The 26241-nt window shown below is 48.6% G+C and overlaps 1 protein-coding gene and 1 pseudogene across 8 annotated transcripts in view; both read right to left on the reverse strand.

The window, feature by feature from the left end:
- LOC119822313 (H-2 class I histocompatibility antigen, L-D alpha chain-like) overlaps positions 1-9096 on the reverse strand; it is a 144862-nt gene extending 135766 nt beyond the window's left edge. Inside the window, exons 1-8 of one of the 8 annotated variants that reach the window (XM_038341407.2) lie at positions 8959-9096; positions 8484-8753; positions 8019-8282; positions 7160-7435; positions 6917-7033; positions 6704-6736; positions 6443-6490; positions 5902-6193 (exon numbers count right to left, since the gene is read on the reverse strand). In XM_038341407.2, coding sequence (XP_038197335.1) covers positions 6444-6490; positions 6704-6736; positions 6917-7033; positions 7160-7435; positions 8019-8282; positions 8484-8753; positions 8959-9031 — 1080 coding nt within the window. In that variant the 5' untranslated portion in view covers positions 9032-9096 and the 3' untranslated portion in view covers positions 5902-6193; position 6443. Of the gene's footprint in view, positions 1-5901; positions 6303-6442; positions 6491-6703; positions 6752-6916; positions 7034-7159; positions 7436-8018; positions 8283-8483; positions 8754-8958 lie in introns of those variants that run through there. The other 7 variants (XM_038341406.2, XM_038341401.2, XM_038341400.2 and 4 more) reach the window with 7 other exon arrangements.
- Positions 9097-22121: 13025 nt separating this feature from the next.
- On the reverse strand, positions 22122-25721 carry LOC119823803 (annotated as a pseudogene).
- Between the last annotated feature and the right edge of the window lie 520 nt (positions 25722-26241).

Below are 26241 nucleotides of genomic sequence, written 5' to 3' on the forward strand. Positions count from 1 at the left end.
CTAAAGCCCCATAGTCTATAACAACCTCAGCATTGTCTAAAAGTCCAAAGTTCAAAGTCTCTTCTGTGACTCATGGCAATTTCTTAACTGTAATTCCCCTGTAAAATAAAAATAAAAACAGATCACATATTTCCAATATACAGTGGCACCAGGTGTACATCACTGTTCCGAGAGGGAGAAAGTGAGCACAGAGGAAACACGGGACCAAAGCAAGACCAGAATCCAGCTGGGCAGCTCCACACTCTGCATCTCCATGTTTGATGTCAGAACGCTCTTCAGATCTCCAACTCCTTTCAGCTCTGCTGACTGTGACACACTTCTCTCTCTTGTGATGGTTCCACAGAGTTTTAGCATCTGTCCTTGAGAGGTGTCCCACACTGTGCCATCCCTCACACAATGGCCTCTCTGGTCCTCCATGCAGGGATGCCCTGACACACAGCATCCTCAGCTGCTTTCCTTAGCTACAGAGAGAGTTCCCACAACCCATGGACCACTTCCTCCATGGAAAGGACAGCACTTTGTGCTTAGTGGAGTAGATGCTTATTCTGGGTATGGATTCCTGTCCTACATTTAATGTATTTTCAAACCCACCATTGATAGACTTACAGCATGCCTTACCCTCTCCCATGGTGTTCCACACCAAGGAACTCACATCACAGCCAGAGAATTGGACACTAGGCCCACGATCATGGAATCTATAGTTTTACCCAGCTCCCCCCCCCCCATCCTGACACAGCTGGCCTGATAGAGATCGAATGGCCTTTAGGAGACACAGTTACAGAGTTAATTAGGTGACAGCAGCCTGGGGGCTGGGGCAGGGTCTCCAGAAGGTGATATAAGCTTTGAATCAGCATCAAATATATGGTACAGTTTCTCCAGTAGCCAGGATCCGTGAGCCCAGGAATCGAGGGATGGAAAAAGGACAGTTCCACTCACTGTCACCCCAGTCATTCACTAGAAGAATTTTTGTTTCCTGTTTCTGTATCTTTTGTTCTTCTGACCTAGAAGTTTTGGCTCCAGAGTGAGCAGAGCTCCTGTAGGGTCCACAAGAAACATCCCACTGAGCTGGAGGCTCAGACTTCTCCGTGGCCACTTCGGGATTCTGATGTCCTTTAGCCAACAGACTAAGAAAGGAACAATAGTGTAGGAAGGGAGATTGATCCATATGACCAAGGGGAAGTTGGCTTGCTTCTCCATAATGAAGATAAGAAAGATTATGTTGCCAGGCAGTGGTGGTGCACCCCTTTAATCCCAGCACTCAGAAGGCAGAGGCAGATGAATCTCTGAGTTTGAGACCAGCCTGGTCTACAGCATGAGTTTCAGTACAGCCTAGAGCTACACAGAGAAACACTGTCTCGAAAAACAAAATGTCCTAGTGATCTATTGCTGTGAAGAGACACCATGACCATGGCAATTTTTTTTTCCTTGCTTTATGTTTTTGTTTTTCCAGACAGGGTTTCTCTGTGAAACAGTCCTAGATATCCTGGAACTCATTCTGTAGACCAGGCTGGCCTCAAAATCACAGAGATCCGCCTGCCTCTGCCTCCATGAGTCCTGGGATTAAAGACGTGCGCCACCACCACTCAGTGACTATGGCAACTCTTATGAAAAAAAACATTTAAATATACTGTCTTACAGTCTCAGAGGTTTAGCCCATTATCATCAAGGCAGGCAGAGTACAGGTAAACACGGTGCTGGAGAAAGAGCTGAGAGTTCTACATCTCAAGCCCCAGGCAGCAGGATGTGATCTGTGTCTACACTGAGAGTAGCTTGAGTATGGGGACCTCAAAGCCCAACCGACCAAGACAGAAATACAACTACACACCTGGAGAAGTGTTCTCATAAAGACATCCCCTCCATTCTCTGACTGCTGGGATCCAAGTCCCATACCCATCACTGTCGGGTGATGATGTAGGTGGGTCATCTGTCTATGTGTTACTTTCATTGGTTAATAAAGAAACTGCCTTGGCCCTTTAATAGGACAGAAAATTGGGTAGGCGGAGTAGATAGAACAGAATTGTGGGAGAAAGAAAGCAGAGTCAGGCAGATGCCTCAGGCAGTCGCCATGCCTCTCCTCTCTGAGGGATGCAGGTTAAGATCTCTCCTGGTAAGCCACCACCTCATGGTGCTACACAGATTACTAAATATGGGTTAGTCAAGATGTGAGAATTAGCCAATAAGAGGCTACAGATAATGGGCCAGGCAGTGTTTAAATGAATACAGTTTCCGTATAATTATTTCTGGTGTAAAGCTAGCCGGGCAGCAGGACGCAGCCCCTGCTGCTCCTTCTACAGAGTGGTGCCCAATGTGGAGCTCGAACCCACGACCCTGAGATTAAGAGTCTCATGCTCTACCGACTGAGCTAAAGTTAAAGCCTTTCTTTTTTGTTTAAACAGGAAAAGGGGAAATGATGGAGGAGGGTCATCTGTATATCTGTTGTTTCATTGGTTAATAAAGAAACTGCCTTGGCCCTTTATTAGGACAGAAAATTAGGTAGGCAGAGTAGACAAAACAGAATTGTGGGAGAAAGAAAGCAGAGTCAGGCAGACGCTTCAGGCAGTCGCCATAGTTCTCCTTTCCGAGATGGACACAGGCTAAGAGCCTTCCCGGTAAGCCCACCTTGTGGTGCTACACATATTATTAGAAATGGGTTAATCAAGATATGAGAGTTAGCCAAAGGAGGCTGAAACTAATGGGCCAGACAGTGTTTAAATGAATACAGTTTCCGAGTAATTATTTTGGGTGTAAAGCTAGCCAGGCGGCCGGGACCCGGGTGGCGGGACACAGCCCACAGCTCCTACTACAGGGTGATGAGTCTGTCCTGTGTCCTCTCATGTGCTTTACAATACAGCGTCTGCAGGCAGAGCCCAGGCTGGGTGAGCACTGAGGGGGATGTTGCCGTCACAATCCTGAGTCACACTCCTGAACACTAGAGACTCTAATATTGAAATCTATGGAGAGCAAACCCTCCAAATTCTAAAATCCACAACTCGTAGTCCTCTCTGTAAAGTTAAAATACCAAAATCCCCATGAGCACAGTCCCCATGGTGTGGAGGGGTCACTGTTAAGAAGACAGAAAGCCAAGTTCTAGGAAAGCCTTGGCCACACAGCGCAGCTCCAGTGAGAACCTTATAAATACACATCATCCTCTACACTGGTGTCTCCTCCAGCTGATGAAACCCCAGAGCCTCCGATGAACTAAAATTTCAGACAAAGACACTGGTGAAGTTAGTGTTGGCTGAAGAACAGCTGAGTCTACAGCAGGACCCGTGTGCAACCTTTCTGGTCGTTTGACCACAGGATCATTTCTGCCCAGTGTGTGGTCTGGATGTGAGCACAGGCACAGGAGATTCCCTCAAACCCAAGGCACAGGCTCAGCAGATGGGAAAGGTTGGCAGGGAGCTCACTTCAGTGTGGATCAAGTTACAGAACTTGAGAAGGACGACACCATATAGGAAATCACCCTGGGGAGAGCCAGGTGCTGGGAGAAAACAACCCTGCTAGTCACAACAACCAAAGACTTCAGAATGAGGTTCATGACCGTGATGGTCTACCAAAGCCATAGTATGCAAAGTAGTGTGTCACTGTGACCTTGTCACATGTGTGTATAATGTGCATGGGTCATTTTCCTCTCAATTCCTCTGTCCCTTTTCAAAGTCTATGTCCCCAATACGCCCCAGCTCTAATGGATCACTCATGGGTTTCCAGTGATCCATCCTAGTAATATATATTTTTTGTTTTATTCCTTTTTTGTTCTATTGTTTATTTTCCAAGACAGTGTGTCTCTATGTAGACCCGGCTTTCCTGAAACTCACTATGTAGACGAGGCTGACCTCACACTCAGATATCTGCCTGTCTCTGCCTCCCGAGTACCGGGAGTAAAGTTGTGTAACACCGTGCCTGGCTCCCTCTTGCTTTATGAGACAGTTTTTCACTGTGCGGTCCTGGCATGGGATCCAGTTGTTTTCAGATACTGTCTGGACTCCTCGGGCCTCTGGTTCCAATGCAGACCTGGTGCCACTGGGTTAGTTTTCCACTGTCCTCCTTCTGTGAATTCAGGTCATTTATTTCCCCTCTTGGCCTTGATGCTCACATTGGCACAGCAGCCTGCACCAGCCCAGTCCCCACCAGGAGGCTTAGGACCAACAACTCTGTCTCTCCATGATCTTTGCAAGATGCAGGATGGTCTCCCACGCAGATGCCCAGAGGGTCCTGTGTGGAATTCCCACTGTGCAGCCGCGACTCTGGCATTGCTCCTGTCTTCTGGACTCCAGGGTGTAAGCAGACCTCGAGTGAGCCTCCACGGCCTCCTTTCCTCAGCCTCTGCTCCCACCCACAGTAATGCTGACCTAGGATCCTGGGAAGATGGACAGGACAAACCTGCGCCCTGTCTTTCCCATGACAATGAGTCCCAGGGCTGCTGTTTGCCCTCCATGTTCATTACCAGCACACAGAGTACAGGTGCCTCAAACAGACCTCAGGAGGCTCTAGCTACACTTGAACACCTCACAGAACACCAGCCTGTTGGAGGCCTTACAGGAGGGGTCCTGAAATGTGGGGGCAGGGGTGACACACATGCCACTGCTGTCCCTCAGACTGAAGGGTGCTGAGCACGGGGACCGTCCTTCTCCACCCGCACTGCCCAGTGTCCAGGCCTGCCCAGTCCTGCTGCAGTTCCAGCAGTCAGGATGCACGTGGCTTCCACTCTCTCACCCTGAGGGGGGACCTGTCCATGTGCTCCATGTCTTCACTGATGTGGGGGCTGAGAGGACCCTGGTGTCAGGCGTGGGGGAGGGGAGAGCAGGGTGAGGAGAGCAGACAGAGGCACAGAAAAGACTCACTCCTATCTGCTACAGTTGGGAGGCACACAAAAACACAGTCCAAGAATAATTCCGCTGTTTGAACAAACTTATCTCACAAGACTCTTTTCTTGGTGTGTGATCACAAACACTCAGAATTCCCCTCACAGGATTCCATTCCTGGTCCCTGCTGAGATTCCAAACACCAGGCTTCCTAGGTGCCCTAGCTTTCCTGCTCTGACTGTAAATTCCCTTTCTTCCCTCCACTGTCATTTCCAGACTGACTGGCCCAGCTGAGGATGAAGAAAGGAAAGAGAAACTCTGAGCCCTGCAGAGGTGACCTGGGAGAGACTGAAACGGGGTTGGATGGGGGAAGCATTCAGAGTCTGCTCCACCTGAGGAGACTGCCCAGGTGAGGGCCACATGACTGTTGCAACTCAAGACAAATCAAACTGAAAGTCCCAGGTGGCTCTGACAGGATTCCAGGCTGCAGAAGCAGGCAGTGGAGCCGCCTTTGAGCTCGGTTCTTCCCTGCTGGGCAGTGTAGCTGCAGGCTCTGCACACAGTGAGTCTGCAGTGCCGCATCTGTGGGATCTGCACCCTCCACACTTCATTGTGAACACAGCCCAGGAGAACCGACCTTGTGGGGAAGAGAGGCTTCCTCCAGCTTACCCAGGCCTGCTCTAAGTGGGAGAATGCTTATTTCATTCCTTTTTAAATTTCTCTCTCTCTGTCTCTCTGTCTCTGTCTCTGTCTCTCTCTGTCTCTCTCTCTCTCTCTCTCTCTCTCTCTCTCTCTCTCTCTCTCTCTCTCTCTCTCTCTCTCAAACCCTCCATAATCAGTCCCTCCCATAATTAACTAGGCTACACTTCCTAAAGGTGATTGGTTAACAGAGCTTCCCCCATCACCTGTGGTCACAGACCTCAGCACCTGGTTGTAAGGAACCAAGAGAACAAAGCCAGGAAGGGACAGAGCTGAGGAGTGACCAAGTCACAGCCAACTGGGACTGAGTTCTACCTGGGCACAGCCCTGTTCTCACTCAGCTCCCACAGCCTTACCTTGTCTCATTAGATACCCACAGCCTAATGAACACAGAGTCTGGGAGGGTCTCCATGCTGCCATTTATTTCCTCCCATGAACTCCAACTATTACAATCCCTCAGTTTACCCACCAATCCAAGGTTCAAGGATGAGAACAATGAAGTTCACATTCAGATCCTTATTTCAGTGGGGGGAAGTCAGGGCCTGCAGCTCAGGGCAGCAGGCAGGTGGCAGGATGGAGATGTCCCCTTTGGCCTGCGCTGGACCAAGGAGGTTGAAGGAAACCCAGACAGGACAGAGACAATCTCCTGGTGTGAAGGGGTGGGCTGGGTTCCACCTTTCTTCACAATGATTCTATTGGATCCCGTGAAAATTCAGACAATGTTACTGAATGAGAACGGAACACCACAGGAGAGACCTGAACACATCTGTCATTGTGTCAGGCCGTGCAGCTGTCTTCACGCTACAGAACAAGAGTCATGAACAAATATTGCGAAGACAACATCCCAACAACCTGCCACTCACTAAAATGTGATTCTGGGAGACCCTGAAACCCAATCATGTCCAGTTTGCCCCTCCTGATATCAGCTCTCAGAGTGTTACCTTAACAGTCTTGGAGGGACATATCCGAGCTCTGGGCACTGTCCCTGTCTAGGATAAATATATAAATATAAATATATATATATGTACATATACATATATACACATATACTTTATATACATTTGCTTTCATAGGAAAGCAGAAACTGGCACCACAGAAAATTCTGGTGGAAGGGCTATTGTGGGTTACCAGATAACCAGAGATCTCCCAAACTATAGCTTTACCCCAAGGGCCTCAGGAACAATCCTGCGAACCACTCTTACCTGGAGCCTGAGCATAGTTCCCTCCTTTTCCACCTGTGAGAAGAAAAGCTGTGAGAGACCAGGGAAGTCCCCGACCCTAGGAAGTTTCCAGAACTGATAGCAGACCCAGGTTAGAGACAGCAGCAATGAGGGGTGTGGATGTGTTTCCCATTAATGAGGCAGAGACACTTCTAAAAGGGGCTGAGAGAGAACTCAGACCCTGCCCTTTCCTACCTGTGTTTCTCCTCCTCTTCCTCACAACAGCCACCACAGCCACCACAGCCACCACAGCTCCAAGAAGAACCAGACCAGCAATGACTGCCATGATGGGGACCGTGGACTGGGGAGGCTCTGGGAAGGGAAGGACAGGAAGGGGAGGTCAGGGTCATTACCCCAGCTCTCAGCCCTGACCCTGCTCAGGGACTGATAAGGCTCCAGCTTTCCCAGACCTCAGCTCTGCACCCACTCCCTCCTTACCCCATCTCAGGGTCAGAGGCTCAGGCAGCCCCTCATGGTACACATGGCATGTGTATTTGTGCTCCTCCCCAGAGGGCACCACTAGAGATGCCCACTTCTGGAAGGTTCCATCCCCAGAAGGTCTGGTCTCCACCAGCTCCATGTCCTGAGTCTGTTCCTCCTCCTCCCTCTGCCAGCTCAGGGTGATGAAGGCAGGGTAGAAGCCCAGGGCCCAGCATCTTAGGGTGACGTCACCTTTAGGTCCAGGATGATGGGTCACATGTGCCTTTGGAGGATCTATGTGGAAGATTTAAGAAACCCCACGGTTAACAAGATAAACTGAAACCTGTAAAGACAAAATAAATCGATGATCACACTAAACTATGTTTCTGTTTGAACACTTCTGTCATCACACTAGTGACCTGCAGGTGGAGCTGGTCCCCTCATCACAGAACTGCACAGTTTCCTGGGGAACCCAGAACCTAAGAGGGAATCCACACGAGCCAGCAGGTAACATGGTCTTCCTTATGAGATGTTCTATAGCATAAGTCATGCAGGAAAAGGATGAAGGAATGGAAAATCATTAATTTATATATGTGTTTAAATTCATATCAAAATAAGAAATTAGGGGCATGCACTACATGACGGTGCCACCATTGAGGCCCAGCCACTGTGGCCATCTTGCTGTCCAGCATTAACTGTCCATCCAAGTGAGCAGCCATCACCAAATTGAGCCACAGAAACGTGGTGAACCTCTGACACTCAGCCAGAGAAAATGACTCCCCAATCTCTACCTCTGGGAGACAAAGATACCAGTTATTGTCACGCAGGATCCCTGGAAGTGGAGGGCAGAGGGAGGAGTTGCCAGCGGCCCCTGCACCTGTGTCATTCCCATTCTCCAGATATCTGTGCAGCCACTCCACGCACTCGCCCTCCAGGTAGGCCTTCCATCTCTCTCCAGCACCAGCCTGCTCCCACTTGCGCCTGGTGATCTGCGCCGCTGTGTCCGCCGCCGTCCACGTCGTCAGGTCGTCATTCAGGGCGATATAATCGCGGCCATCGTAGGCGAACTGTTCATACCCGCGGAGGAGGCGCCCATCGGACCCCACGTCACAGCCGTACATCTCCTGGATGGTGTGAGAGCCTGCGGGGACCCGCGGTCAGCCCCCCCGTCCCGCCCCCTCACCTGCGCCCCGCGGCCCCGCCCACCCGCGGACTCTAAACCGAAAGGGAAACCGGGTCCGGTCCCCGCTCTCCTCCCAAACCTCGGACCTGGGACCCGGGGCGACTCCGGCCCGTGCGTAGGGACGCGGAGGGGTCGTGACCTCCGACCGCGGTCACTCACCGCCCTCGCTCTGGTTGTAGTAGCCAAGCAGGGTCCTCAGGCTCCTTCGGAAAGCCTGCTCGCGGTTCTTGGTTCTTTGTGTGCTCCTCTCCCAATACTCCGGCCCCTCCTGCTCCATCCACGGCGCCCGAGGCTCCTTCCTTGGAGTCTCCGCGTCGCTGTCGAAGCGCACGAACTGTGTGTCGTCCACGTAGCCGACTTCCACATATCTGGGCTCCCCGAGGCCGGGCCGGGACACGATGGTGTAGAAATACCGCATGGAGTGCGAGCCTGGGGGCGGCGCGCGGTGAGACCCCGACCCTGCTCCCCGGACCCCGGGCAGGAGCGCGGGCCGGGAGGAGAGCAGGGCGCGGGGCTTGGGACGCGGGTGGAGAAGGGGCGGGAGGGTCCGGCTGGGCCTCGCGGGGCCGCGGCTTCCCCGGTGCCGCCCCCGCCCTCCCCGCAGACTCCGTTTCCCTCCCGACCCCGCACTCACCCGCGCGGGTCAGGGTCGGGGCCAGGGCGGCCGCCAGCAGCAGGAGCAGCGCGCGCGGCGCCATCTCCTCCATCTCAGATCTGGGGCGCGTCCAAGTTCCGCAGTCTCCGTGGACTTTATAACAGGTGACCTTAAGGACGGTGGTTAGTTCTTCGGGATCTCGCCACCCAATGGAGATGAGAACAGCTCAGTTGTCAACAGTGTCTGGGGAAAAGGAGCTGACACTGTAGGAGCCTGTCATGATATGCTAAATAGAAACAGACCACCCAAAGAAGTTCTTCACTTCCAACCATTATCACCGCAGATGATCTATGCAGAAGCAGGAAAAGATCACAGGCGGGGTACCTGGGGAGAGGTCCCCAGGGCCCTTCTGTATGAGGGTGGTTCCCTCTGGTTTCTGTAGAGAGTCTGGCGGGATGCTCCTGGTGTATCTGTTCTGTCTAGAGACACTCAGGATGTGCCTCCTAGTTCTGTAGAGAGACATGGGGATGCTCTCAATGTCTTGGTTCTCTAGATGGACCGGCTGGTTGCACTGGCAAAACAGCTTAAGGCTGTCGTCTTTGGTTTGTTTGGCACCAAGAGGATTTGCCTGTCCATTGTCCTGTGTGTCTGTGTGTTGTTGTGTTTTGTCCTGACTTAGACTGACGCTGACGACGTGGGACAGACTCAAATCGTGACATCTTTGACCTTGATATTGGGATCATTAACAGGACTTTAGACATAGGGCCATAAGCATAGGGGTATATTTTCCTAAAAGGGATTAAGACAAATAACCTCCACCCGCTACCATAAACACTTCATGAAAAGGAGTCAGCCTTGGCCTGTAGTGCAGGGGAACATGGGCAGATTCTCCATACAAGCAGGAGGCTGCAGGGCAGCATGCTTGTATGGATGGGTGGCTGGGCTATGCAGCCCTGTTGTTACAATGTAGCAAGGTTGCCAGCCACAGCTGTAGGGGTGGATGCGCCCCAATAGCATTTCAAACACTGAACAGAGAATCAGGGGTTAATTGCTGTGGCTGGAGAGGTTAATAATCTTACCTCCCTCATGCTGCATGCCACCTCGCCCCCTCCCATGCTGGTGGATGAATTCCCTGGGTCTTCCCTGGGGGCTGTGGGCCTCAACTTCTGGTCAAACCTGACCAAGGTTTGGCTCCACTGGTCAGGGACTCCAGCTACAGGTGCTGAGCTGCAGTGGCCCTGTTGTGACACTGTAGCCAGATTTCCCTCCACCAGAGCTGCTTTGATTATTCAGATCCAATGAGTTATGAATATCTATCATCATTTAGAGGGGCTGGTTACAAATTATTATTGGTTAGGGTATGGAAAAAAACTACAGTTAATCTCAAATGTTTCACATACAGGATTTTATGTGATGTAAAGTTATTTTGTTGTAGTATATGCATGTTTCTGTTCTTGTTTAAAATATTGTAGCCATACAATATAGTATATACTACTGAGGGAAACCACAAGAAAGATTTTGGTAAGAGTTTTATGTTGTCTGGAAAGCGAGGGAGAAAGCAGGAGACTGAAAGAATGAAGAGAGGAAATGGATTGAAGGTTTATAAAAAGTTACAGGAGGTCAGAAGGGGATGCGAGCTGTGTTTGTGTGGTTTCTCATACCTGCAAATACTGAATGTGCTTGTTTGTTGAAAAGTTTGTCTCTGCAGGTTTTCTTGCAAGCATGGAGCTGAGACAGAAATGGTTTGGCTATTGTTGCTGTCTCTGCCACCATCATTGCTGTAGCCACATTTATGGGCCTGACTTCAGAGTTTATCACTGAACTCTGGTTACCGAGTTTGGGTTAGCAGAAATTCAGATGATTTTTTGGTATAGATAATGCTAAAACTGTCTTCTTTATGTGAACATTCTGTAGCTTCAGATTTATAAGTTTATTTTTTTAGATACAGTCAAAAATCTCTTAAAATAAAAAACTAGTTAAAAGTTAATTAGTAACACTGGGAATTGATAACTTAAAACCTATGCATGGGTAATTTTAAAGAAACCATAGGCATGATTCCATTTTAAATTTTGGATTGGCCTTTTGCTAGAGTTTAAAAAAAATGGATACCACATGATTTCACTGTCATCTTGATTAAAGGTGACCACATGGAGTGGATCTAACAAATCTCCAAGATAGTTTGGATTGGGACAGATTTTTTTCATGATGACTTATGTCCTGTTCTAAAAACAAGGTTTAAAAAAATACATATGTAAGATTCAGAGTATTAAAGCTGCACCTTAATATTTTATGCTCAAAAATGTACCTTGGTCTGCCAGCTATACTTTGTTAATTTAAGAGTCACCCAGGTGATAATGGTTATAAAGACATAAAGGAATCACAGGAAACAGCTGAGGGTTACAAATGTACAGCAGGACTGGAGTCCCAAAGAATGTGCAGTTGCAGCAATGGACCTTAATAGTTTTAGAAATGCCAATGCTGGGTGACAGTCACCAGAAGCACCAGCTGCAGTGAATGGAGCAGCTGAGATCTAAAGACAGGCTGTGTATATGCTGTTGAGGATGGGACCAAGAAGTACTTTAGTTTTGATATTGCAGGAAGACATTTAAAAGATTTTATTTTTTTCAGAAAAAAATTTAAATAAATTCATAAGACTGTGGGACATCTGTGCTTATAAAACGTTTTGTATTGTTAATATTTGAACTTAAAATGAAAAGACTAAAAATTAGGGTCAGAGCCATAAGCACCAAAAGCTAACCAGAACCAGAAATGATCATTTCTTGTGATCCAGAAGACAATGACCTAAGCAGTTTGACAGAGGACTTGGAACAGCATCCAAGACTGTGAATCTCAATCTTTTGGAGGTTGGACAGGGGTAGTCTGGGATCACCTGCAAATCAGATGTTTGGACTGAGATTCACATCATAGGCAAAACTGCAGTTGTAAAATAATAATGGGAAAAATTCTGTAGTGGGCGGATCTCTGTGAGTTCGAGGCCAGCCTGGTCTACAAGAGCTAGTTCCAGGACAGGCTCTAAAAAAGCTGCAGAGAAACCCTGTCTCGAAAAACCAAAAAAAAAAAAAAAAAAAAAAAAAAATTCTGTAGTGGGGGATCACTATAACATGGAAAACTATATCAAAAGGTCAAAGCATTAAAAATATTAACTAATCGTATAAAATGTATTCCTTGTTCAAGGTCTATTCAGGCTTAAAAAATGTATGTTTAGCCTTTTCATCTTTGTTAACTTTGTTGGATTTAAGCTATTTCAATAAACTGAGTCATAAATTTTTGTATTGATATTAAGAGGTTTGCACCTCTTTTGGGAAAAGAATATTGTTTCTATGTCAATCACTCTGGGGTAATTAGAGATTCAATGGCCTTGTTAAGAAAATGGATTAAGCCGGGCGGTGGTGGCGCACGCCTTTAATCCCAGCACTCGGGAGGCAGAGGCAGGCAGATCTCTGAGTTCGAGGCCAGCCTGGTCTACAAGAGCTAGTTCCAGGACAGGCTCTAGAAACTTCAGGGAAACCCTGTCTCGAAAAAAAAAATAAAAAAAGAAAATGGATTAATGGATTCATGATAGGGAACAGAACGCTCACACAAAAGTTAGATGGTGTGAAAACTTGTCTAACAGGTTTCCTTGATAAACCACTTTACTTTCAGCTCTTGGTCCCTGCCTTATCAACAGACTAACGGCTTTTGTTTAAGCAACTGATGGCATTGAGTTCCCAGTATCACCCTTTGAACCAATGGACAGACAGGACCCATGATTGAGTCCTGTCATGGGTACTTGTAAAGGGGGGAAAATATAGGGCCCAGGGCAGCTTTCCCAGGGCACCTTGGTACACACCTGCCAAGACAGGTTCTATAGATCAGCAGGAAGGTAGACCTGAGTCTCAATTTGCTCTAGGGCAGTGCTGGCTCTTAGACTCCCTCCTGCTCCCATCTCACCATGGGACCTTTTCCAAGTCTCCACAGGAGACAGCATTAACAACTACATACAAACTTGTTCTGTTTTTACCCTCAAAATGAGTTGCTTCAGTTCAAAATCATTACAGAGTGTGGCGTTCTAGTCTTGTGAAGGCTGCTAACTCATTGTAGACTGTTGGGAAGTACAAGTTAGTCAGTCATGTTTAAGGTACTGATATAATTAATCACAGGAATAAGCCTTATTTAGGTCCTTGTATATGTTTTCAAAGTCAAACTTAAAGCAAGTAACTAGAAACAAAATTTGCCTAATCAGATATACCTAGGCAGGCCCCATACTTCATAGAGCTGCAGAATATAGCATTTAAAATAATGATTAAAAAGCTTATTATATTAGACAGAGACTCCGAGATCCTAGCAGTAACCCAAGGTCTCCAGAGAAGATTTGGGACACCATGATGTCTCCACTTGGATTATGATGACGCTGACCAATGGGCAAGATGCCCCAGTGCAACACCTGCTGCCAGGACCCGGTCCAGACTGTGGACAAACAGCAGGACACTGGAGAATTGATTGCACCACTTTTGCCAACACAGTACAGGGTCAGTCTTTTCCGTGTTCCTCTTCCTTAGGAAGTGGTATTGCTGGGTCTTGAGGTAGGTTGATTCCCCATTTTCTGGAGAACTGCCACACTGATTTCCAGAGTGGCTGGACAAGTTTGCACTCCCACCAGCAATGGAGGAGTGCTCCCCTTCCTCCACGTCCTCTCCAGCATAAGGTATCATTGGTGTTTTTTATCTTAGCCATTCTGACTGGTGTAAGATTGGATCTCAGAGTCATTTTGATTTGCTGATGGCTAAGGATATTGAGCAGTTCCCTAAGTGTCTTTCAGCCATTGAGATTCTTCCATTGAGAATTTTCTGTTTAGATCTGTACCCCATTTTAACTGATTTATTTGGTATTTTTGTGTCTACTTTCATAATAAAAGCAATATATAGCAAACTGACAGCCAACATCAAATTATTTTTTTAATTTGTTTTTTAAAAAGAAAACAAACTATCTTTTTTCATTATACATACCAATCTAAGTTTCCACTCCCTCCCCTCCCCCCATCCACTCCACATTCCCTCTCCCCACCTCCATCCACTCCTCAGAGAGGGTAAGGCACCAAGGGCCTCCCTACGATATCTAGACTGAGAAAGGCATTCCTCCAGAGAGAATAGGTTCCCAAAGAGCCAGTATAAGCAGTGGGGATAAATCCTGGTGCTACTGCCAGTGGCCCCTTAGTCTGCCCCAGCCATGCAACTGTCACCCACCATCAGAGGGACTAGTTTGGTCCTATGCTTGTTCCTTTCCAGTCCAACTGGTGGCCAACATCAAATAAAATGGAGAGAAACATAAAGCAAGTCCACTAGAATCAGGAACAAGACAAGGCTGTCCACTCTCTCCATATCTATTCAACATAGTTCCTGAAGTTCTAGCTTTAGCAATAAAACAACAAAAGGAGATCAAGGGATACAAATTGGTAAGGAAGAAGTAAAACTCGCTATTTGCAGATGATAAGATAGTATACATGTGACCCAAAAAATCTATGAGGGAACTCCCACAGCTGATAAACACCTTCAGTAATGTGGCAGGATACAAGATCAACTCAAAAACATCAGTAGTTCTCCTATACACACATGATAAATGGGCTGAGAAAGAAATCAGAGAAACCTCACCATTTACAGTAGCCGAAAACAAAATAAAATATCTTGGGGTAACACTAACCAAAGAAGTGAAGGACCTTTATGAGAAGAACTTTAAGTCTTTGAAGAAAGGATTTGAGGAAGATATCAGAAAATGGAAAGACCTCCCATGCTCTTGGATAGGTAGGATCAACATAATAATAATGGCAATCCTACAAAAAGTAGTCTATAGAGTCAGTGCAATCCCCATCAAAAAACCAACATAATTCTTTTCAGACCTCAAAAGAAATTTGGTTTTCATATGGAAAAAAAAACCCAAAAACCCAGGATAGCAAAACAATCCTGTACAATAAAGGATCTTCCAGAGGCATCACCATCCCTAATATCAAGCTCTGTTGCCATAGTGATGAGAACAGCTTGGTATTGGCATAAAAACTGACAGATGGACCAATGGAATTGAATCAAAGACCCAGATTTCAATCTGCACAGTTATGAACACCTGATTTTTGACAAAGGAGCTAAAATTAAACAGTGGTGGGGGGGGGGAAGAAAGCATTTTCAAAAATGGTGCTGGCATAACTGGATGTCAACATGCTCAAAAATGCAAATAGATCCATATTTATCCCTATACACAAAACTCAAGTCCAGGTAGCACACACCTTTAATCCCAGCACTGGAGAGGCAGAGACAGGTGGATCTCTGAGAGTTCAGAGATAGCCTGGTCTACAGAGTGAATGCCAGGACAGAGGTACACAGAAACCCTGTCTCAAAAAGCCAACAATTAAAAAAAGAAATAGAGTTTAAAATAAAGCTGCATAAAGATGGAAAACACACAGAGAATCTGGATATTGTATCCTATTATGCTCTCTTTGAATTGTTTGAATGCTGAGGAAGGAGCAACAGCTGCTAAAAGATATTTGCTTATGAATGCTGCAGAATTAATCCAAGATAGGTATTTTGAAAATACTTTGACTTCAAAATTGAAGTCAAAAGGTATGTTACTTTGGAGAAGTGATTTTGCTTTTGTTTCCACAGAAAATGAGAGGCTGTGGATTCATTCTGAGTCAAGAAAAATCAGGTTTGATCAAGGAAGACCACCTAAAAAATATCCAATAGGAACAGATGGTCCAGATGTCAGAGTTCTACATCCAGAACAGGTTCAAGACTGCTGCCTGTGATGATCAAGATTCACAGGATACTCCAGTCAGGACTTGATCATAATCTAAATTTTCTTTAGGTCCCCATAAGATTATCAGCGCCCCCAACCAGCCAAAAGTAGCCTAAAAAACTACGCCCACATTCCCAAAAAATGGACTATGGATGTTCTTGTTTTCTTAAAAAAAAAAGAGGGGGAAATGGTGCAGGACAGTTCCATATCTGTCAATTATATTTTAAATAAACGCTGATTGGCCAGTAGCCAGACAGGAAGTAGAGGTGGGGCAGTGAGAACAGGAGAATTCTGGGAAGCAGAAAGCTCTTTCCACAGTCCTGCCCAGATCACCGAAGAAGCAGGATGTGATCTACCCCGCTGAAAAAGGTACTGAGCCATGTGGCTAACATAAATAAGATTAATGGGTTACTATAAGCTATAAGAGCTAATAAGAATTCTGAGCTAATGGGCCAAATCAGTTTATAACTTATGGAGATCTCTGTGTGATTTTCTTTGGGACTTGCTGGCTGTGGGAACTGGGCAGGACAGAAACCCCAATAAGCAGGACCTCATGTTACAAGGAACCATGACTAAGCTGCCCCATGACCTCCCCACTACACCACTGCTCGGGTCTCAGGTCTCAGGCTGTCCTGCCCTCAGGAAACTTACAGTCAGATGGAACTTCCCATCCTTTTCCTCCTGTGGGAAGACAGCATCCTGCAAGAGGGTAGGGAGGGTGCAGAGCCATGAGGGTCACAGGAGCTGCAAAGCCAGGAACCAGGGAAGTTTCTAGAACTCTAAAACAGACTGTAGTGTCTATTCTTGATTGTCAGCTTGACTATATTATATCTGAAATTGACTAAAACCCCAAAATGGCGGGCACAGCTGTGCTGGACTTTTGCTTAATTTGAGGTGGAAAGACCACCTTCTGGTCTGATCTGCGGTGAAGGGCAAATGTAGTTGGATTTTCTGTGGCCTGCCAGTTCCTCCATAATGACCCAGAGATTTTTCTTTAATTGTGGAAGTCAGTCTCAGCTTGGGCTTGTTCCCAGCTAACTCTTAAAACATAAATTATCCCACTTATATTTATCTGTATTCTGGCACATGGCTTGTTGCTTCTCCTCAGTACCACATGTCTGCCTTCCTCCTCCTCTGACTGTTGAATTCCCCTTGCATCTGATTCCTTCCCAGAGTTCCTATCTCTGCAGTAAGTCCTGCTTTTCTTCTCCTTCCTAGCTATTGGCTGTTTAGCTCTTTATTAAACCAATCAGAAGTTGCCTTAGGTAAGTGAGGAAGGACAGAGACACATCTTATAAAAGGATTATCCCAACAGTCAAACCTTTAATCCAGATTTTTGAGCTAGAAAATGCCACCTCAACCTGGCCCACACCTTCTGCTGGAAATTTATATAAGTACATAGAAAAGGGAATTTCTTTTTGCTTTTTGCCTGCATGCTTTTGCACCCAGTTCCACCACCGTCGGGTGCTGAGTCTGCCCTGTGTCCTCTCCTGTGTTTACAGTAAAATGTCTGCAGGCAGCGCCCCCTGCTGGGTGAGCACCATGTGGGACACTGCACTCCTAATCCTCAGAGTCTCAGACCAACTCTAGAGACTATGAAGACCAAGCTCTCCACAGAATAAAACCCCCAAACTCACAGTCTTCCCCCTACGTTAAAACACCAAATGTTCAAATCTGAAAAATTAAAATCCCAATGAGCACAGTCCCCAGGGTGGGGAGGGTGTCACCGTAAGAAGGCAGTTCTAGAAAAGCCTTGGCCACACAGTGTGTGCGTCTAGGGCGGGCGACCATAGTTATTTAGGAGGGGTAACAACCCCCATACTGTTCAGGGAGATCTTTCTTTGGAGAAGTCGTATTTTCTTTCATTTGTTTTTATTTTAAAAAATATTTTTATTGTATGTATATAATTGTTTTGCCTGCTTTATGTCCCTGCACCAGGTGGATGCAGTGTCCCAGGAGGCCAGAAGAGGGCACCCTACACCAACCTCTCCATCCCGAGAGACTAGTTGCAGGTGTGTGAGCTGGTCCTATCCCAGGTCCTCCGGAGAGCAGTGAGCACTCTTTACCCTGAGCAATCTCTCCAGCTCCAGGACTGTCCGTGAAAGTGACATCATCTTCATTTTTACACTGAGTTTTCTGTGGTTCTTTTCTCTGCAGCCCAGGGCCTCACTCAGGGCCTGAGCCACCAAACCCCCTGCAGGGAAGGTTTTAACTGGAGAAGCTCAAGGTCCTCAGGTCACAGCTTCCAAGCCATGGACGCTGTTCAGAGAGAAGGAGCTTCCCCATCTGTGCCCACTGCATACTCTACAGGAAGGTCTGCTGTCCTCCAGCACCAATGCAGCTTTGTGAACACAAACCACACAGGGAACTTTCCAGATGGCCTGGTCCTCCTGGAGGGTCCCCTGCTCAACTGGCTGTGTTGCCAAGGTTCAGCCTATTTTTTTAATTTGCAGCCTCTGATTTTATCTTTATCCCAAAGTTTTAGTACAGATCTTTGAAATGGCTACAATCCCTGTTGTTTGAGATTTCCCCCATACATCAGGAATGTGGCTTGGTGAATAGAGTGCACACCGTGTACATCCCAGGCCCTGGGTTTGATTCTTCAACATCTCCAAAATTAGGGTGGGGGCACACAGGCTGGGCAGGTGAGATGGTTCAGTAGTTAGAGGAGCTTGCCACTGAGTCCGACCACCTGAGTTCAGTCCCCAGAACCCACAGTGGAAGGAGAGAACTGGCTCCCCAAAGTTCTCTTCTGATGCACACACACACACACACACACACCATGCTGGGCGTGCCCTTAGTCTCACACCACACACACAGTGATACTATTAATGCATAAAATAATTTTCTGGGTGGTGGTAGCACACGCCTTTAATCCCATCACTCAGGAGGCAGAGACAGGTGGATCTCTGTGAGTTTGAGGCCAGCCAGGGCTCCAGAGTGAGTTCCAGGACAAGCTCCAAAGCTACACAGAGAAACCCTGTATTGAAAAACTAAAATAATAATAATAATAATAATTATTATTATTATTTAACATTTTCCATTATTATCTTTGCATGACTTGACTTCCAATCCTTTGCACAGTTTCTTATCACAGGATGGGTTTTGGACACATGTAAATTCACCCACCCGGAAGGTCTGAGGCAAACTAGAAACAACATATAGATTTGTGTTTCTGTGTTCTTCAACATAAAATCATGCTCACTTTTTGATTTTGTTACATTGATTTATTAATTACGTGAGGGGCGTACATGTCCTGATGCCCATGTGAGGCTTGGAGGATGACTTCCGGTCCTCAGTTCTCTCCTGTCACTGTGTGGTTTTCATGGATTGAACCCAGGTCGTCAAGCTTGGTGGCAAGCTCCTCAAGCTGTCTATCTCGATGAGCCCCTTGGAGACCAGTGTGTTTGGAATTTTCCTTTTGAAGGTTCCTTCATTTCTGGAGTTGGCACACAGGAGAGCCACCCACCCTGACATTAGAAAAGGTGTTTACTGGTCTGATAAGTAGTAGCGTTGCCTTGGGTGTCTCTGCGGATCTGTGTCTTCCTGTCCACCTTAATAGAGCCAGCTAGTGTTGCCTGGAATGTTGTCAGCCGTACTTTGGGGTGGCTTCTGTCATGGTTCAGCCACGATGGCTTTGTAGGTTGCAGGGTAGGGGTGTGTGGATTAGAAATGTTAGGTAGGAGGCACAGAGATGTGAAAGAAACACAGAGACACAGGAGAGAACCGGGAGGGCGACCCAGTGTGTACTGGATACTGAATCTGCCTGTGTCTACTTTCCACACACTTTATACCCAATAGAGGGGGGAGAAGACAAAAGTCTGCTTTAATAAGACACAAAGACAACCAGAACAGTTACTTGTTTCAATAGTTGGGATGTTGAGCCATTATTTCCTGAGTAAAGCATTTGATGTTCTGGGCAGGATGTGCAGCGAATTCACTCTGGACCAAGTATCCTGTAGGCAGACACTCCCTATGTCAAGCCTCCTGTTTTAAAATGAAGGAGCAGGAATTGGCTTGAATTCTCTGACCTTTGGCCAGAGAGGAGCAGATCCACCTCTATGGGCCACTTACTGTCCAAAACACGAAGTAACAACCACACTGTAGGTCAGGGTTTCTTATTTGTAGCCAGACCTGTGGTCAGCAACTTTGAAAGAATAAAAATGAGCTCAGACTCTCTGATCTTTAGTCAAGTGGAACAGGCTCACATCTGTGCCCCTCATAATCTTCCCATTTTATTTTATTTTATTTTATTTTATTTTGTAAAGCCTGTGCCTTTGCTGCAGGACAGAGGACTGTGCCACCCTTGTCTCCCACCCTCTGTGACTAAAAGATGAAGGGAGGAAGCATCTCTAGCACTGTGCACCTGTGAGCCAGCTTTCTGTCAAGAAGTTTATAACCATATGCAAGCAGACAATGCTTTGTGATAAATGTATTTCTATGGCTACAATATTTTCTAATAAAGTGATGGAGAATAACCAGACATCAGATGGCCTTTTTAAATTGGCCTAGGATAGCTTTAACAGTTTTTAGTTACAATCAAAATTGTATTGTCTTTTTAAACCTATCAGTTCTAATGACTCATGGGCAATGTCAATTTTCTTTTTTTAGACAATCTCTAACCTTTTTCTTTTTCTTTTTCTTTTTTTAGTTTTTTTTTTTTTTTTTGAGACAGGGTTTCCCTTTAGTTTCTAGAGCCTGTCCTGGAACTAGCTCTTGTAGACCAGGATGGCCTCGAACTCAGAGATCCTCCTGCCTCTGCCTCCCGAGTGCTGGGATTAAAGGCGTGCGCCACCACAACCCGGGCTTTTTCTTTTTTAAAAGATTTATTTATTTATTATGTATACACCATTCTGCCTCCGTGTATGCCCACACACCAGAGGAAGGCGCCAGATCTCATTACAGATGGCTGTGAGCCACCATGTGGTTGCTGGGAATTGAACTCAGGACCTCTTGAAGAGCAGCCAGTGCTCTTAACCTCTGAGCCATCTCTCCAGCCCTCTAACTTTTTTCTAATTAGTGACATCTTTATAATGAACTAAGGCAGTTCAAACATTAACAGGTCAATTCCATAATTTTAGTATGGATATTAAGAATATACACATAATCAAATCACATTCTCTGCCCATTCTACAACCTGGGTAAGATTCTGATAGATGGGAAAGAAGGAGAGAACCTCCAGGGAGGGGTCTGAAGGGAGGCAGGAGCTCAGGAGACTGAAGCTCATGTTCTCATCCCACAGTCTCCTGAGTGCAGGGGCCTAGTTGGACCTGGAGGGACAAGAATGGAAAACACCTCCTACTGCTGTCACTCAGGGACCCCACAGGATAATGAGACAGACACCACTCACAGGAACAAGAACAGGCCCATTCATCCATACTAACTAAAAAGACAAGAAGTAAACAGAGAAGACAGAGGAAAGAATCACAGCCAGGACAGCAGCCCTGGTGTTCATAATTTCGGGGACAGGACAGTGTACCTGTGATCACAGATGTCAGCATGTGGTTCTAAATGATGAAGAGAACAGAGCCAGGAGGTGACAGAGTTGACGAGTGACCTTGTCAAAGCCAACAACGCACTGAGCTCCACCTGGGCACAGGCCTGTTCTCACTCAGCTCCCATAGCCTCATCCTGTCCCCCCAAATGCACACAGCACAGAACACAGGTTCTGGGAGGTTCTCCATGCTGCCATTTATTTCCTTCATAAACTCTATCTCAATCCTTCATTTTACCACCAATCAACATTCGAGATCAAGGACATTAACAAAGTTCACGTTCAGATTCTCATTTTCAATGGGGAAGTCAGGGGCTGCAGCTCAGGGCAGCATGGAGGTGACAGGAAGAGATGTCCCCTCCTGTCTGCAGGAACAGGAAGGTTGGCTGTGGAAGGGAACAGGGCAGTGCAGGGATAGAGTCCTGGTGTGCAGGGCTGGGCTGGGCTCCCCAGTTCTTCACATTGAGCCCATAGAATCACAGGGAACACGAGACACTCTTTCTGAGAGTGAACTGAGGGGCTCTGGATGTCACAGGAGGGACCTGGACACATCATCTGTCACTCCATCCACACCAGGCAGCTGTCTTCACGCTACAGAACAAGAGTCGTGAACAATCACTGTGAAGACAACATCCCAACAACCTACCACTCACTCAAAGGTGATTCTGGGAGTCCCTGAAACCCAATCATGTCCACCCTGCCCCTCCCCAAGACAGGTCCCATAGTGTCACCTTTGCAGTCTAGAAGAGACACATCGGAGCTCTGGGAACTGTCCGTGCCTGGGGTAAAAATACATATATATTTATGGGATGGTAAAAATTTGGTCCCTAAAAGATTTGTTGGAAGAGCTATTATGTACTGCCTGAACTCCCCAAATACATCAGCTTCACCCCACAGGCCTCAGGGACAATCCCGCCCCCTACTGTTACCTGGAGCCTGAGCATAGTTCCCTCCTTTTCCACCTGTGAGAAGAAAAGCTGTAAGAGACCAGGGAAGTCCCTGACCCTAGGAAGTTTCCAGAACTGACAGCAGACCCAGGTTAGAGACAGGAGCTATGAGGGGTGTGGATGTATTTCCCATTAATGAGGCACAGTACACTTCTAAAAGGGGCTGAGAGAGAATTCAGAACCTGCCCTTATCTACCTGTGTTTCTCCTCCTCTTCCTCTCCACAGCCACCACAGCCACCACAGCCACCACAGCTCCAGTGATCACAGCTCCAAGGAGAACCAGACCAGCAATGACTGCCATGATGGGGACCGTGGACTGAGGAGGCTCTGGGAAGGGAAGGACAGGAAGGGAAGGTGAGGGTCATGATCCCAACTCTCAGCCCTGATCCTGTTCAGGGACTGAGAAAGCTACAGCTTTTCCCTGACCCCAGCTCTGCATCCACTCCCTCCTTACCCCATCTGAGGGTGAGGGGCTCAGGCAGCCCCTCATGGTGCACATGGCATGTGTATTTGTGCTCCTCTCCAGAAGGCACCACCAGAGATGCCCACTTCTGGAAGGTTCCATCCCCAGAAGGTCTGGTCTCCACCAGCTCCATGTCCTGAGTCTGTTCCTCCTCCTCCCTCTGCCAGCTCAGGGTGATGGAGGCAGGGTAGAAGCCCAGGGCCCAGCACCTCAGGGTGACGTCACCTTTAGGTCCAGGATGATGGGTCACATGTGCCTTTGGGGGATCTGTGTGGGAGATTTAAAAAATCCTATAATTAATAAGATAAACTGAAACCTGTAAAGACAAAGTTAAATCAATGATGACACTGAACTATGTGACTGAACACTTCTGTCATCACACTAGTGACCTGCAGGTGGAGCTGGTCCCCTCATCACAGAACTGCACCGTTTCCTGGGAGACCCAGAAGCTAAGAGGGAATGGCATGAGCCAGCAGGTCACCATGGTCTTCCTTACGTGATGTTCTATAGCATGAGTTAGGTAGGAAAAGGATGACGATATAGAAAATAATTAATTTATGTACGTGATTACATTCACATAAAAACAAGAAATTAAGAAGGAGGAGGTACATGAGGTGCCACCAACTTCTGCTGCCACCATTGAGGCACAACCACTGTGGCCATCCTGCTGACCAGCATTAACTGTGTGACCAAGTGAACTGCCATCACCAAAGTGTGTAGCACAATTAGGTGATCATCTGACCCTCAGCCAGAGAAAATGAGTTCCCAAGCCACGCCCCTGCGGGGAACAAGATACCAGGTATTGTCACCCAGGATCCCTGAAGTATGCTGTGGACCCCAGTGCAGCACTCCCTGGGACACAGCCGTGCTCACAGGGTGTGTGGATCTTCCCTGTCGCTCCAGCCCTGGAGTTGCAGAAGACCCTGTCTCTGAGGAAGTTCAATTCCTAAGTCACTAGGGCAACACTCTAACTTGTTGGGTCAGAGGGAGAGCAGGGGGCTCTGGATGGCTAATTCTGGCAGAAATAGACTAATCTCCCAGAAATCTTTCTCATTTAAAGGGAAAACTGACTTGCTTCAAAGCTATAGAGAAACCGTGTCTCCAAAGGGTGTGGGGACCACCACCACCACCACCACCAACAACAACAACAAACCCACTGACAAATCTTGACTAATTATCCAGAGTCCCCAGGGCACCTGTGGAGACTGATATACATAATAACACAAGGGGAGGGAGAGAAGGAGTATCATCCCAGTGAGGAAGAAAAACTCAGTTAAAGGAAAATGACGACTTGGAAAATAAAACAAAGAATAAAATAAATGAAAGAAAAAAGAAGAGAAAAAAAAAAACCTCCACAATTTGTTCAGGGCTCCCCGTAGGTTACCAGGTGACTATTCTAGGAAGAGATAGAATTGGGGTGTGGGAGCAACGCAAAGCACACACACAGGAATCTGGGAGAATGTATTCTTTGGAAAGTTCTAGAAACTGGGAAAGCAGACTAGGTAGGGGAGTCCATGTCTCCCATCAGGTGAAGGAGACTCCGGTCCTGGTGTGTCAGGGCTGACACACTCAGATGACAGGACTCAGTGTCCACAGACACAGGGCGTGGACAGAGAACCCGGCCTGGGAGAGGCCATGGCTGACAGGGGCTGCAGACTGAAGGAGCCACTGCTGGTGATGTCGGGATCCTCTCTCCTCCCTCCTGAGACAGATGTGGAGCTGTCCAGGGAGAAGGCTGAGCCCTGGGAGGTCAGTGCAGCCCCTGCCATGCTGGATCAGGAGACCCAGGGACCCTGTCCGCCCTCACCTGTCCGCCCTCAGAGACAGGGGCATGACCCCAGTGAGGGTTTGCTCTCCCTCAGGACTGAGCCCAGCCCGAGGGCAGAGGGAGGAGTCGCCCGCGGCCCCGCACCTGTGCGCTGCAGCGCGTCCTTCCCGTTCTCCAGGTATCTGCGCAGCCACTGCACGCACGTGTCCTCCAGGTAGGCCTTCACTCTCTCTGCAACACCATCCCGCTCCCACTTGCGCTGGGAGATCTGCGCCGCCGTGTCCGCCGCCGTCCACGTCTTCAGGTCGTCATTCAGGGCGATGTAATCGCGGCCATCGTAGGCGAACTGTTCATACCCGCGGAGGAGGCGCCCGTCCGACCCCAACTCACAGCCGTACATCTCCTGGATGGTGTGAGAGCCTGCGGGGACCCGCGGTCAGCCCCGCCCACCTGTACAGCCCGGGGTCACCCGCGGCCCCGCCCACCAGAGGTCAGCCAGCCCAGCCCCGCCCAAACAGCCCTGTCCCGAAGCCCCGCCCACCTACCCCGCCCCTGCCCCCCGCGGCCCCGCCCACCCGCGGACTCTAAACCGAAAGGGGAACCAGGTCCGGTCCCCGCTCTCCTCCCGAACCTCGGACCTGGGACCCGGGGCGACCCCGGCCCGTGCGTGGGGACGCGGAGGGGTCGTGACCTCCGACCGCGGTCACTCACCGCCCTCGCTCTGGTTGTAGTAGCCGAGCAGGGTCCTCAGGTTCACTCGGAAACTCTGCTCGGTGTTCTTGGCTCTTCGTGTCTCCCTCTCCCAATACTCCGGCCCCTCCTGCGCCATCCACGGCGCCCGCGGCTCCATCCTCGGAGTCTCCGCGTCGCTGTCGAAGCGCACGAACTCCGTATTGTCCACGTAGCCGACTTCCATGTACCGGGGCTCCCCGAGGCCGGGCCGGGACACGGCGGTGGAGAAATACCGCAGCGAGTGCGAGCCTGGGGGCGGCGCGCGGTGAGACCCCGACCCTGCTCCCGGGACCCCGGGCAGGAGCGCGGCCGGGAGGGGAGCGGGGCGCGGGGCTCGGGACGCGGGTGGGGAAGGGGCGGGAGGGTCCGGCTGGGCCTCGCGGGGACGCGGCTTCCCCGGTGCCGCCCCCGCCCTCCCCGCAGACTCCGTTTCCCTCCCGACCCCGCACTCACCCGCGCGGGTCAGGGTCGGGGCCAGGGCGGCCGCCAGCAGCAGGAGCAGCGTGCGCGGGGCCATCGCCTCCATCTCAGATCGCCAGCAGCAGGAGCATTGTGTACTGCGCCACCGCCACCATCTTAGATCCGGGGCGACTCTGACTTCCGCGATCTGGGACTTCACAGCTGGTGACCACGGCGACGCTGATTGGTTCCCCGGGATCCCGTCACCCAATGGGCGTGAGACCCGCCGAGTTGTCATCAGTGTCCGGGCAGAAGGACCTGACCCGGGTTAGGAGCTGGAGAAGTGAAACTGGAGACCGGGAATCCCCAGACCTGGGCTTCCCCACCCAGACCTCACCCGCCTGGGACTAAGACTTTGCCTGAGCCCTGCGCTGCGGGATGGAGCGCTGTGTGTCATGGGGTCTCTGAGCCGCCTAAGGCCAACTGCTCCTCAGGTTAGTGAGGGTGAAACCTGAGAGCGTGAAGATTCCAGGTAAAATACACACAGCACCTAAAATGGATGTTCACGGAAACAGGTGCTGTCGGAGTCCTGGAGGGTGCGGGGCTGCTGTGGACACCCGCATCGGAGGTGACTGGAGATTTTACAGCTCTGATTAAGCACTTTTGACACACTGTGTCATATGTGACTCCCCCTGCAGGAAGCAGGCCCTGCTCACCTCTGATTTCACTTTCTAC

The sequence above is a fragment of the Arvicola amphibius genome, chromosome 9 (assembly GCF_903992535.2).
Source record: "Arvicola amphibius chromosome 9, mArvAmp1.2, whole genome shotgun sequence".
Taxonomy (NCBI): domain Eukaryota; kingdom Metazoa; phylum Chordata; class Mammalia; order Rodentia; family Cricetidae; genus Arvicola; species Arvicola amphibius.